The sequence below is a fragment of the Macrotis lagotis genome, chromosome 5 (genome assembly GCF_037893015.1).
Source record: "Macrotis lagotis isolate mMagLag1 chromosome 5, bilby.v1.9.chrom.fasta, whole genome shotgun sequence".
Classification (NCBI taxonomy): Eukaryota; Metazoa; Chordata; class Mammalia; order Peramelemorphia; family Peramelidae; genus Macrotis; species Macrotis lagotis.
Window position 1 is genome coordinate 159,490,476 of NC_133662.1, and position 14,554 is coordinate 159,505,029.

General features: G+C 33.0%; 1 protein-coding gene across 4 annotated transcripts in view; it reads right to left on the reverse strand.

Annotated features, from left to right (window-relative positions):
* Nucleotides 1-1,873: 1,873 nt before the first annotated feature.
* FBXO30 (F-box protein 30) overlaps nucleotides 1,874-14,554 on the reverse strand; it is a 29,399-nt gene continuing 16,718 nt past the window's right edge. For all 4 annotated transcript variants that reach the window (XM_074187774.1, XM_074187776.1, XM_074187775.1 and 1 more), the window contains one exon: nucleotides 1,874-12,451. In XM_074187774.1, the coding sequence (XP_074043875.1) occupies nucleotides 12,248-12,451 (204 nt within the window). In that variant the 3' untranslated portion in view covers nucleotides 1,874-12,247. The remainder of the gene's footprint in view (nucleotides 12,452-14,554) is intronic.

Here is a 14,554-nt window from a genome sequence, read left to right on the forward strand (position 1 = left end):
ATAAGGGAAGCAATGATTCTGTTGTACTTTGCTCTGGTCTGAGCAGATATAGAATATTGTGTTCCATTTCTGTGCACATTTTAAGAAGGCCACTGGCAAGCCAGAGTATGTTCAATAAAACCATAACTGGGATAATGAGGGAAGTAGAAAACCACCATATAAGGACCTGGGCACACTTAGTTTAAAGATGACTCAGGGAGAATATAATAGCAGCCTTCAAGTGCTCAAAGGTCTGTCATATGAAAAAGGCATTAAACTTATTCTGCTTAGTCTGGAAAGCAGAACTAGTAATAACAAGTGGAAGCTCCAAAGAAGCAGATCCACTCAATGCAAAGGGAAGTTTTCCCAAAAGTAAAGTTATCTAAAAACAGAACCTGCTTCCTTGAGAGTGGGTTCTTGACCCATTTGACTATTGCAGGCTATATGACCACTTGTTAACTATATTGTAGAAAGGATTCTTGGTCAGGAACAAGTTAGTTAGTTTTTGATGCTTCTTTCAGTTCGGACATTCACTAGGTTTAAGAGAAAAAGGATACTCCAAAGAGGACAAGGACACCTGTAAATAACAAAATATTCTCATAAACCTGGAAGTAACGACAAAAATAGAAATATGTGTGATGCATGCTCATCCACTAAGAAATAGATAAATAGCCTCTCCCAATGCCATCCCACTATTTTTCAATAAGTTGCCAAACTTTATCAATTGCATGTGTCGATCATTGCCACTTAGGTTAAGTAAACCAGTCTAGTTGAAGTAATGGAGGGCCCTAGGGGAGTTACAGGGGCCAGAATGTGCTACACTGGTTAGGTCAGACCAGCACCATTACCTTGACCATCACACCCCAAATTCCTAAGGATATGGGCTAGGACTCTGAAACCAAGAGGTACTGAGAATGGTAAGGTTTCTAGCCCAGGTTCTCAGGCACCATTGTGGGAAGTAACACCAGTGGAGGTGCAGATTGGTCACTTATCTTTGCAGGTCGAACAGTCATAAGTAACCAAACTCCTTAGCACTGTCAAATAGTTCAACAGAACTAAAAAATGGTTCAATGGGAACAGGTAGATTTTTTTCAGTGGAAATGATAAAGAAGAGGCCTTAGCATTTGCTTTAATGTTATGCCCTTTCTGTCTTTCCTTCTGCCTGATTTGCAGATAAAATCTTCCAAATGTACTACCTCTTCAATTATAAACTCCTTGAGAGTATAAAATAATATTCCTATTTGTTTACTCAGCACTTAGTACAATGCTTTGCATAGTCACCTTTTAATAGATGTTTCCTTCATTCTTTCATTCTCTCTACTTTCACAGCTACCATCCTAGTTTAAGCCTTCACTCAATATTTCTCTCTTGGACTACTTTAATAGCCTCCTGATTGATTTCCCCTCATCTTTCCCCCTCTCCAATCCAAACCCCAATTTGACATTTCTAATGTAACAATCTGACCATTTTATGTCTTCCACCTTCCACATCTTCAAAGACTCTTCATTTCTTCTGATGTTTAATGCCCTCAACAATCTGGCTCCAACTAATCTTTTCTCTTATTTCAAAATATTCCCTGTAACAAATTGTGTCCCAATTGAACTGGCTTGTAGTTGTTCTCTGTACATGACATTGAGTCTCTTGCCTCCATAAATTTGCAGGGATGTTCTACCATGACTGAAACACACTCACTTCCACTTCCTGGAATTTCTAGTGTCCTTCAAGATACAATTCAGGTCCTGACTCTTATTTGTTTTCTTTCTGATATCCCCCTCACCACCCCCTGCCCCAACCCCTAGATAATGTTCTCTTTCTCTCCTGATATTATTTTATACACTGTATTTTCTTATTTGTATACCTTGAGTTAAAATGTAGGCTTTGAGAGGTAAGGGTCTGTTTTGTTTTGTCTAGTTCTTTTAGTTGTTTGTAAGTTATATTAAATAAATATAATGAAATATTGTTGTGCTGTAATAAATAAAAAATGAGGAAACATGAGAAAACTTGCATAAAGCGATGCATAGGAAGAAAACACAGAACAAAGGAGAACAAAATACACAGTGACGTTAATAGCTTAGATGAAAACAAAAACAAAGCAGCTGAATTTAGATGAACTAAAATGACCAATCTTGTTTCCAAAGAATACAGGAAAAATACATATTTCTTCTCTTGGTGGAGAGGCAAATATCTCTGTACCCACACTGTGGGGTATGATGCCAGACACAGTATGGCTTTATTTACATTTTTCTTTATTTTAATGGAGTTTGAATAAAATCACTTTTTTCAAAGTCCCAATAAAAATGACATTTTTTTAAGTGGGAGTGAGAAGTAAAGAGGTTAACAGTCTGAGGATAAAGGGAAAGATTGGTGGATAAGAGTAGAAAACCCGCTCACATTCCAAGGAAAAAGAATCAACACAAAAGGAGAAATGGAAACTACATAAAAAAGAATGACTGATGAAACTAGGTAAGCCTCTCCTTATGTCCTTAATCTATAAACCAATATTTATTAGTCATTTACAAATGTGTCTTGCTCTTTGTCTAATTTTACTGGTTTTTGTCTCCCTATTCTTTCCTGATGCCAACAAAAGCACTCAGGTCTCTTACATCCTTAAAAAAAAAATTCCTTCACTAATCATACTATCCTGAACTATATTTCACTTTCTTTACACATCCAAATTCCTCTAAGAAGTCATCTACACTAGTTGGCTATTCTGTCTTCCTACTTAGTTTCCAACTTTACCATTCAACTGAAACTTTCTCAGATTGTCAATCATCTTGATTGCTTAATTTGATGGTCTCTTAGTCATTGTTCTTGACCTCTATGCACTATCCTATACTATTAATCACTGTCTCCTCCCTACTGTCCCATGACACTACTCTGGTCCTTTTACCTGCTTGACTCTGCCTTGTCAGTCTAAATTGGCTGGAGTTAGTCCTCTTCTCTCTACATTTTCTCTTGATGATAATTGAATTCATTGGACCTGATAAGATCATCTATTTCCATACAGTCCTAATTGCTCCCTTGAGCTCTAGTGTCAAATCAAACAGACTGATGGACATTTCCAAATGGATGTCCAATCATAGACCTTTGTCTCAAACATAATTTGTTTGAAAGAGAACTCACTGATCATCTCCAGTCCTTCATCCTCATCCAATTAATTACACTTCCCTACCCCTTTCCCATATGTTAAGGACAATATCAATCTCCTAATTCCCTAGAATCATGCCTTATCATCCTAAAATCGTAAGTCTGAACCTTCCCTCTCTCTCATCCAACCATACTCAATTTCTTGATAAGTCTTACTGTTTCATTCTTTATCTTCCATGTCCATCCCCTTTTCTCCATTCATATAGTCACCAATCTAGTTCAGTCCCTCCTTCTTTCTCTTGTGCTAAACATTCTCCTAAATGGACACCTGCCTATTAATATTTCTTCTCACCTTCTTTATACAGCTATAGAAATAATCTCCCTAATGCCCTAGTCAGACAAAACACATCACTTGCCTATTCAATAGACATCAATGGCTTCTTATTGCCTCTAAGATAAAAGTATCACTCACCTTGGCTTTAAAGATTTACACAACCTGGTTCTGTATCATCTAAGAGCTAAATTAGTTTACTTTTGAATTCTCTCTAACTTTTCCCTCACAGCTTTGAACAGATGGATGTACTGCAGGAATGTAGTTGCCTCTCAACTGTCTCCACAATCCTGAGTTTCCCTCAACGTTCTGTTCATGTGTCACTTCCAATGGAAAGTTTTTCCTGATCCTCAGTTAATATTTTCTCTCTCCTCAAATGATTTTACATATATATATATATATATCTGTAAGTGCATGTATAAATGTATATTTATATATACATATATAAATATATACACATATCTGCTTATATGTTTTATCCTTCCAATGTTTCCTGAGGTTTGCTTACCACCACCCTGCATTTTGTTTGCAGTGATGTGCAAGTAACAAGAGTTTTCTAAATTTTTACTTGGAATGGCAAGGCAAAAAACCAATAGCCAAAAAAGACATGAGAATAGGGAAAAATTGATAAAAGGGGAAGAGGCTAAATTAAGGGAATGACAAGTTGAATAAAATGCTTGGGAAAAGTTGGAAAAATGGAAAGATAGGAGATAGTAAGTAGATGGAAGCAAATTTCAGACTTCAAGTTCTTGGGTGTGGTCTAAAATGTGATATCCCTGAGGGCTAGATGAAGTTGAGCAGAGGTAGAATACCATAAGAACCAAGAATAAGGATTAAATTACATAAGATACTAAAGTCTGAAGGTAAGAACATGGAATGGCATGGAGAACAAACAAGAGAAAGTACTAGGGTACTAACTAGTAGGAGGATGTCCAATAGTCAAAGACAACAGCAAGGATTCAGAGGAAAGATGACATCATGAATTTCAAAAATGAGAGGCTAAGTGATGATGACAATATACAAAAGTACCATTTGTTAATTTTGGAGGTGACATGGTGAACCAGGTTTAATTATTGCTGAAGCTGTTTAGACACCTTAACAATTTGCACTTCCAGATTGTCCTTTAGGCTGGAGAGAATGGGAACTAGTTAGCTAAGTGATTGCCTAATTATGAAATCTCAAACTGCTAATCTGGAAACTTTCTCATTCAAATTAATTTCCTCCTGGTCAATCTAGTTGTCTCCTATCAAGTCCAAATTAAGAGGATGAGGAGAAAGTAGAAAAAAAGACTGTCAAAAGACTCATGTTAAGACTTCAAGTCTCAAAATGTCTGGAGATAGTATGAGTAAAAAAATTGAAGATGAGGGGAAATGGTAGGAGGTAGGAAGAGTAGATCAAACAAACTATGTATAAATGGGTTATCTCCAGTCTCCTGGTTCAGGAATATTCCTATTCATCTAAGGAATTTCTCAGGGAAAGGTGGGTTTTGGTGGGAAAATATGTATCTTATTTCCTTTAGGAAATATATCCATTTTTCATCAATTAGTAACATTGCCAAGTAATAGAGCAAGTATATCTTTCAACCAGAATTCCTAAAAATTTTGTCTTACTCAGAGACTGAGAATCCAGAACAATTATAATCAATTCTTTTCATATCAGTAGGCAACCTTTTCCATTTTTTTCTCCATTCCCTCTCTTTCTGAAATCAGAAGAGATGAGGTTGAAGTTGATAGTTTCTGAATAAGGGATCTTATTACCTGTATGTACCTGAGTGTTCTCATGACTCTAATTTGGATTACTTTCCTAGTCACTCTACTTTGTGAAAGGCCTCATGCTTTTTTTCAGATTCTCATTTCAAAAGTGAATTGTTCAATTCAGATTAGACCCAAAGCTCCAGAATGATGATTTTTTGCTTCACTGTATGGTGACTATAATTGCCCCTTCTAATTAGAATGACAAACACTACTCTTGGGTTTTCTTTGGGTTTGTAGCTCTTAGCACCATGCCAGCCCCATAGTAAATGCTTAACAAAAATGTGATTAATATTTATTTTGTATTCATAAGGCATAATAAATGTTCCTGGAAAGTTTTTATTGTTGATGGACAAATAGTTTGCATATATGCAAGATATTCAAAAAATACAAAAGGAAAAAGGGTATACATCAAAGTCAATTTATTAAATTGTTCCTAATCAATAACACCTGATTTTGCTACTTTAAAAAGAACTCAAAAGTACAAAACTGTAAAACTCTGAAAAATTACATTTTTTTAAAAAAAGCATTTTAGAAAACCAGTTCTTTGTTTGGTTGAGAGAAGTGGCATAAGAAAAAGTTAACATGCAAAAAAACATGGAAAATGAGCACTCTTAAAAACAAGTTATTCTCAATCAACTAAATGAAATGCAGAGCTGTGAATTCTCTCATAATTAATGCTATCAGCAATATTTTTATGGAATATTAGAACTCAAAGAAAAAGTATGTATGCATAATTATACATATGTATACATAAAATCAATTTGTCAAGTTAATAAGTATCTAAATAAATTCTAAATTTTAACTTGAATACATTTTAAGCTCAATTAATTTTTTTAAATAACCAGGAATATTGCACCTTTGACTTTAGGGGAAAAGGCAAGCTATCATTTCATATCAAATGAAAAGATGAATAAATGCACTGTAATTACCTTTATTGAACTCAAACAATTCAAATACTGATTAGTTTTCTAACCATCTTGTCATATAACTTCAACAAATTTTGAATCTACAAATAAAACCATGAGTTAATTTTCAAATTCTTAACCACTTACGTATACAGCATATGTGACTATACCATTACTAACAAAACTGTGGGCACCTTGTAGAATTACATTCTTTCTTTAGCTTTCCCATTGCCTCTTCCATATCATGAAATTAATAATTATTGAGCACCTCATTTGGCAGTTCTGAATGTCAAAAGAAATCTGCTTATTCTTAGTGTCTAATCTGATTTACATAATAAACTGATGACTTTTCAACATCTGGCAAATGTTTTCTCAGATTATTCTGGTGAAGCATTGTTACAACAACTTTTCTAAGTTTACCGTAAAGTTTGTTTTTTAATGGACCTGTATGAATTCTAATTTAAGAGGATATAAAGATGACTTGAGAAAAAGTAAAACTGAATCAGTGCCAACTAACTAGGCTCTTGAGAACTCTTTGCAGAGTCTGAAATTTCTGCCCTATTATACTGCTAAAGATAGAAATTTCAGTCTGGCCAGCATTAGAAAACTAGGCCTGAGAGAGCTTTAATTGGCAAAGTTCCTTGCTACTATCATGTTAAGTCCTTGATCATATCATCAGATAGTTGAAAGGTATAAGAGATGACACAGAAAGAGGTGAAGAAATATGGAAAAGCCTATCAGATTAGTAATTAAATTGAGTGATATCAGAAAGAAATAATTGCTAAGAGTTCAAAATTCACATTTCTGTAAATTATAAATTCCTATATGACCCAAATTATTTGCTCGAGATGGTAAGCGCATTCTAAATCCAAATCCTCTGAGATCTGAAGATCAGAAGTTCCATAAATGACTTGTTTTTAAGGACTTCTAGAAAAAGATTTCAGAGACTTATTTAAGCATACGATAAAACCTCATATTATGCTGTCTCCGGTGGGGCTGGCTCAGTTCAACATTGCAAAACATTTGAGTTATGGAACTCAAGTCATAAAATGATATTTTTCTCTAATTACAAACAGAACTACAACCCTGTTTTAGATCATTTTTGGTATAATAAACATGGAAGAATAATTTTCAACTATCACATTCATTGTTTATAAGTACATACTACTACTAAAGCAGATTCTACATTTTTCCTCCTTTACATCCTTAGTAATTTTTATAGAAAACATTTTCTCCCTAATTAGTGCAAAAACAAAATGCCTCCATCTAGTATGTAGAAAATATATTCCAATTTCATGAGGTTTTACTGTCCACATAAAATAAATATATACTAGCTCCCCCTAGTAACCTATTTCTTGGTTCTTTACTACTTAATGAAACATCATCTTCCATAGCAAGGACATATAAAACAACACAAATGCTTATTCACTTTGAAACATCTCAGTATCTAATGATGTAGAATTTTCCTTAAACTTTTTTTATATTAAAAGGGTAAAAGGGTTAGGTAAAGAGGGACAAAAAACATAATCTTACAATTTGTTTTACATACTTAGAAGGGTAAGTGAACATGGAAACAAAGGAAGAAATCTGTAACAGGAATAAACAAATTAAGTTTGCATGTTCCAGTCTTGACCCACACAATATGAAGTCATACATCTAAAGTTTACAAAGTTTTTCACAATTACATTTAGAATATATAAAAGTGACTAAAAAGAAAACTGCCAAATGCCCAATAGCTTATAAGAAGTACATAAGAAGTTCAGCAAACACTACATTACACTTACCATAAACCATCTTTTCTTCTTTCTGACAATAAGAAAATGTTTTCTTAATTTTCTTCCCTACTACTGGTGATGAAACTAAATTGAAAGCAAAACATTCCCAGCAATTTTCTCACACTTGTAGTAACTGGTTATCCCCAAGGTCTACCTATACCATAAAACAGAATTGAGTCACAAATGAGGTTGAATGTTACTTTCAAATCTGTTCAACACTCATTTCCCAACAACATTTGGGCACCTATTCTCAAATCTATAATTGGAGTGTTGTGAAGTCTATAAACTATTTGGAGTTTCTAAATACCTGGTTGTCACTATAAGCAACTAACTGAATGAATGGTGACTCAAAAAAGGGAAATTATCTTTATGTATATAGCTCATTTTAAACTAATCAATTATTCTGTTTGTCTTTACGTATCAGCCTGCATTTATGTTTAAATCAAATTGTAAACATGTAAGACATTGTAAGAAGCAACTACAGTCATTAAATTGCATATGATAATTTTTCTAATATGCTATAACATATTCATATTTGAGTAATAGTTAAAAAGTAAACCTGATTAGTTAAAATTCTACTGTTTTCTAGGTTAGATAAGTGGTAAAAAGTAGAGATTATCTTCAGAGAGCAGCATCCAAGGGTAGTCACAATTATACTTGAGTTTTATACCACAGGACATTAGAATTTTCATTTAATTTTAGTCATGAATAATTCTATCATAGGGATAAAGAAATAGGTAGTTTTATTTCTCTTTGCTTCCTTATACTTTGTTTTCAATCACCAAATTCCCGTACGAAATAAAAGAAACTTGTAGGTAATTTAAGCAATTTGAAATCCTTACACAGCTAATTTTGAATTTCATAAAAAAAAAACAACTTTCCAGATTAAGGGTCAAATCTAGATGAGACTGCCTAAATAATGCAATTATTTGGTTTGCTCATTTTGATTTGTATCCTCATACCTTAATCAAATATACTTTGTGTATTACATTCATGTAAATAAAATACTTGACATTTGAAAATTAGTAACTTCTTCTGGTTTCAGTTTTAAATAGCAGATTAAAATAGAAGAAAAAGAGAATCAAGGAAAGGCCAAAGATATAGAATCTATTTTAGAAAAAGTCAAGTCTTATTGTTTATCAAAAAAAGTCCTTCTCATAAGATACTGAGAATCTTTTCCAACAGTCATTTTTACTCCTTTTTAGAGTTAATTCAATCTCTTACTATCTTTAACAGTTCTTCTTAATGCTACAATCTTGAGAGATGGAATCCCCCAAATAGCATGTAAAATTTTAGTTGTAAAGTGAATGGTGTTAACACCATTCACGTAGCATAAACAAATAAAGAAAATTATACAGCAATTTACTTTCTCCAAAAGACATTAATAAATACAGTACATACCCAAATCAAAATATCTCTTAATTTGAGTTGTGAAAATAATTTCATTTTAAATAAAGCTATTAACTACAAAAAATGCACAGGAACATAATTCATTGTCACATGGACTGAAACTGCTGAGACAATTACAAAGTGCTATTTTGCACTGTACTGTTAGTTGCTTTCTTGATTCCAATAAACCCGAACATATTAACTTGCATCTATCTATGCTAACAGAAAAAAATATTAACAGTAATATTGCAAAATTGTGGATATTCAGATCCAAATTTTTCACTGAATCTCTTAGGTCATAATAAATAGTAAAAGATAAGACAAAATGAAGCAATCTTTAAAATAATGCTGATAATGCTAAATTCTGACTTTATGCCACCCTTTTGATAAAGTTTCTTTTAAATGACCACTTTTTCTTTTTTGCAAGGCAATGGAATTAAATGGCTTGCCCAAGGCCACACAGCTAGGTAATTATTAAGTGTCTGAGGCCGGATTTGAACTCAGGTACTCCTGACTCCAGGGCCGGTGCTCTATCCACTGCGCCAACTAGCTACCCCAAATGACCACTTTTTAATCCTACTTATGCCATTCATCAAAATAAAAAGATAGGCATTCCAATAAACAACGTCTTACCAAAAGGTTTTGCATAGATTAATACTAGGTCCCTTATATCATGAGAAAAGTTTAGAAAATAATCATGCTATTACCTCTCTACCCCCCCACTTCGTACCTGTGTCTATGAACAATGAAAAGAAAACAAAAAAGGCTTTTCATAGACCAGTTTTAGGAAGTATGGGAGAGTGAAAGTGATCAGCATGCAGATGATGTACACCAGACATAAGAGTTAACAGTATTTGATGTTTAATTTTGAAACATTCCAAATTGCTTCAAATAACATAAATCCTATTGTTCAGATATTTGAAGTTATTGAGCCACATAAAGGAGAAACAAACATTTTATTAGAATTTGAACAGGCAATATACAAAACCAAATTATAACATGGAAATATGGTATATCACACAAACAAAAAAATGTTACTAAAGATATGTGACAACAGATGTAATGAGACAGAAAAATGTACCTTGGGAATCTACATCAACATAAGAGTTTTATGACCATAAATTAAGTAGTCTAAACTCGTACCATAAAAAATCAAAAGGAAATGAACACTTCTGTTATCCTGACTATACATACACACTTTCTTTTCCACATCTGCAATATTTTACATGGCAGAATTTTATTATCTATTACTTTCATTTCTAATTTCTCAAGAAAAAAATATTTGCTTCTGCAACTTGGCATCTCACATATGACAAATCAGGTATAGGCACCAAGAAATTACTGTAGTTATACCACTTAAAATGACTGGCAAAGAAAGAGCTGATTGTTCTTCGGTTGTATATTTTCAACTGCAATAAGGGCTCAATTCAGCAAAAAAACAATTCTTACTGTTGCAGAACTCCTTTCCAGTGGCCAAGGAATGCTTCTGCCTAGCCTGATTGCCATATATGGAAATAAAGAACTTAGTAATAATATAGCATACTCAAGATTTGACATGGGAAAGGAGATGAAAAAAGACACACTAGCATTTCACAATTTATATGTATAAAGATGGCAAATCACTGCTCCTGCAAGGTACAAAGTGCCAGAAATTATTTGTGTCTCCCCCACCCCCCACAATTTAGAATGTCACCACCTTTCCAGTTTAATATTCTCAATGCTGATACATTCATTCTCATTCTAAATAGTGGCATTAGTCATCAACCATATCAGGTCAATAGCAGTCTACAGAAAGCTGAAAACTATAAGGAAATACTCCAAGTGTGAAGTTTCCATCCAAAAATTTTATACTCATTTCCTATTATGGAAGACAATATGGAAACTATTTGATAGTGTTTTCAAAGGTGGGTGAGAATGGCTTAAAATGCATTTATGAAGTTAATGGGCTCTCATCTTATGTAGACAATATCCTATTTAACTGATATTTTAAGATGCCCCTTAGAACATACAGTAGCATTTTTCTGAACAAAGTAAAAAAACAGAATGCTATAGTAAGGCCTATGAAATATGTATTGAGTTAAGCCCTTTGAATATTTAAAATTTGTGCATCTGATATTCCTAATTCACAAACATAAAATGAGGTATATGTTCCCCACCTCTCTTCACTTGATCTTAACCCAAACAGGCTAAGAAGCAATATACTCACCTCTCTTAAAACCCTATTAAACATCTAGCAAAATAATTTATATCATGAACAGATCTGAGTTAAAGTAAATGCATATGCAAAGATTTTAAAGCATTTATCTTTTATGATTTTACTTTAACTTGTAACTTTAACATACTTCCATAAAGTTTGGTGTTAGCTACAACAAAAATAGGTAGAAATAGCTTTGCTTTCTGTGCAACATACAAATACACAAAAGTAATTAGTCTTTGTGTATTTTAAAGAAACAATAAATGTTTCAACCACACTGCTTAACATCTTTCCAAATTATACATTCTAGGTCACCTAAGTGTCAACAATTGTAAAAGGAAAGTACTAAGAACAAGAATGCCGCAGTTTTTATGGCAGTACTAAAATAGTTTAGTTATTTTAAAATCTAAACTATATATTGCAAACTTAATTTGCAGTTTTTGTTTGCAAAGGGTCATACCTTGCAGAAAACCAGTACAAAATCATTTGGTCAGGATCTTATTAGAATATTAAACTCAAAAAAATTTGTGATCTGAAATGTGCACACATTAAAAATACTAATTCTAAATATCTATTCAACAGAATATGACCAACATAAGTTAGAAAAAAAACTATCCTGTCCAGCAAGTTCCAAAAGTTTCAAACATTAAGGCAAATTGTTTCTTCCAACTAAATTGTACTTATTTTATAAAAAATAAATGTCACTTCAAAACATTATATACATAGTGACAGAAGATTTTGCTAGACATTATCTTTAGTACATTAATAAAGTGTCACATATTACATAGAGGTGATAGTAAGTGTGATTGTATGTGCGCAAAAGTAGCTATCATTTAAAGAACAGGTTTCAAGACTGAGCGTAGTGATCGTCCTTCTTTAGTGAGTTCCCGTGTCACACACATACATGGTAATGGAATAGCTTCTTCCCTTCTCTCTACAATATTGTAACTGCATTTCTTCAAGTGGTCGGCCATGCTAAGGATGTCAGCAAATTTCCACTCATTCACAGAACAAAATGCAGTACTGAATCGCCATACCTGAAAGAAAACTGGACTTCAGATTCATTTTGATTATAAGACATAATAAATTTACTACCCTAACTACACACATTTCTACTTTGATGGAGAAATCATTAAAGACCTTGACATCAACGTACTCCCTAAAACAAAAACAAAACAGGTTTGTCTTTTGAATTTTATTCACTCTTACTACTAATTTACAATTACTGCTATAACTCTACTAGAATGCAAACTTCAGTGGTTGTCTTACATAAACTTTTTATATCCCCAAGCAACTGAAAGCACATTAACACTAATAAAACTAAGCAGAAACTAGCTGCTTGATAAGTATTTATGGTATTAGATAACTTAGTATGCTGTATCATTTCTTGCCTAGAAATAAAGACCAGATAACTCAAAAGCTGAACCATGCCAATATAATTTCTCAGTAGGGAGAAAACTGAGTTTGAATCCCATCTCTGACACAGTAACTATGTAATGCTGGGTATGGCACTTAACAACTTTTAAGTCTGTAAAATGGAAATACTATCTATAAATATTTACCTCCTAACATGTTATAATGATCAAATGTGTGTGTATACACATACATATATGTAAAAAAGGCTTTGTAAATCTTAAAAAAAATTGCTATATGATGTCAGCAAGGTGGTTTTTTTCCTTTTTAGTTATTTATTATACTACTATTTTCTTTCCAATTAATAATACCTCTTTAAATATGCTAGTTTGTTTTTTCCCCCAGGTTTCCTCCTAACCCCCCCCCTTCCTTAAGCAGCATAAATTCACTCATCCTATAGTGATATCTCATCATAAAACCCGAGCTCTCACACTCTATCAGCAAAGCTCTGGTATGTTCAAAACTAGAAAATCTTCCAAGTATGATTCCACAAAGACTTCTACATCTATTGACTAAGAAATTAAGGTAAAAGGAGCTCATCATTAAAAAAAAAAAAAACAACTTATTGCCAAATGATGACATGAAGATAAAAGAAATTCATCACTAAACAATTACTGTCAAGTGATGAAATGATTTGGTCACTGCAACTTATGTTAAATTATTTCATAATTATTTTAATTCATTAAATTATTTCATAAAAGATTATATTCTAAATGGGCAGAGTTCTCAAATGATGGAAATCGAGCTCTTTCAAAAATAAAGCATGTGATACTCATATCATACTTAAAAATGTTAACCTATGGAAGATATTTTTCCTACATATAGTTTAAAACAAGAGGAAATAATAAAAATTTACTATTCAATGTATCTCCAGATGCACAAGTAGCTATTTACGTAAGTGTTGTGTTCCTAGAAACTTTCAGGACAAAGGGTTGCTTTATTAAAATTAATTCCACATCAACCCCACCCTCACTTTCCATTATAAAACTAGATATATTTTTATACAAGAAACACTCATTTGATATCACTGTCCATTTGTTTCCCAAGTGGATACACAACATGAACAGTATCAAAGTGTTGCTTCTCGAGCACCACCATCTACCCCAACTCCTATCTTAACTCAAATATTCTTGCCAAGTCAGAAAGTCTAAATATTACACTCTTCTGACTGTTAAGAAATGACCATATCTTCTTTTCCATGACTCAAAACCATGCTTCTTTGGAGATGTGAAATTGAGGCATAATTGGAGGCACAGAGAAGTATCTATAACCAAGAGTTTGACATTTGAGTTTACCAAGTGTGGAATTAGGGCTGAGGTTGAACTATAGCCAATTATCTAATAGCTAACAGTGTATGCTCAATAAACTATTATCAAGTAATGGCAGCTCTGATGGTAGTACCCAAATTTACTACTATCTATCAAAAGTAGACTGGGGAAAAATAATGATATCTGTTATTGTTCTAGAGAAGTCTAGGGTCCCATTACTTTCTCTTGGAAAAGCAGACATTCTTTGTTGCTATGGATAGTAATTCTTTCTCTGCTTAAATAAAACTAGGTATAGAAAATCCTCTGGGATGTAACTATATTGCTATACATGGTACCACTTCCCAGTAAAGCTTTAGGAATATTTTAGGGCCTTTAGATTATTTCTATCCTCCCAAAATGAGCAAAAGGTATACTATATTATCAATAACAACTTCTTTGATATATATTCATCAACTAACT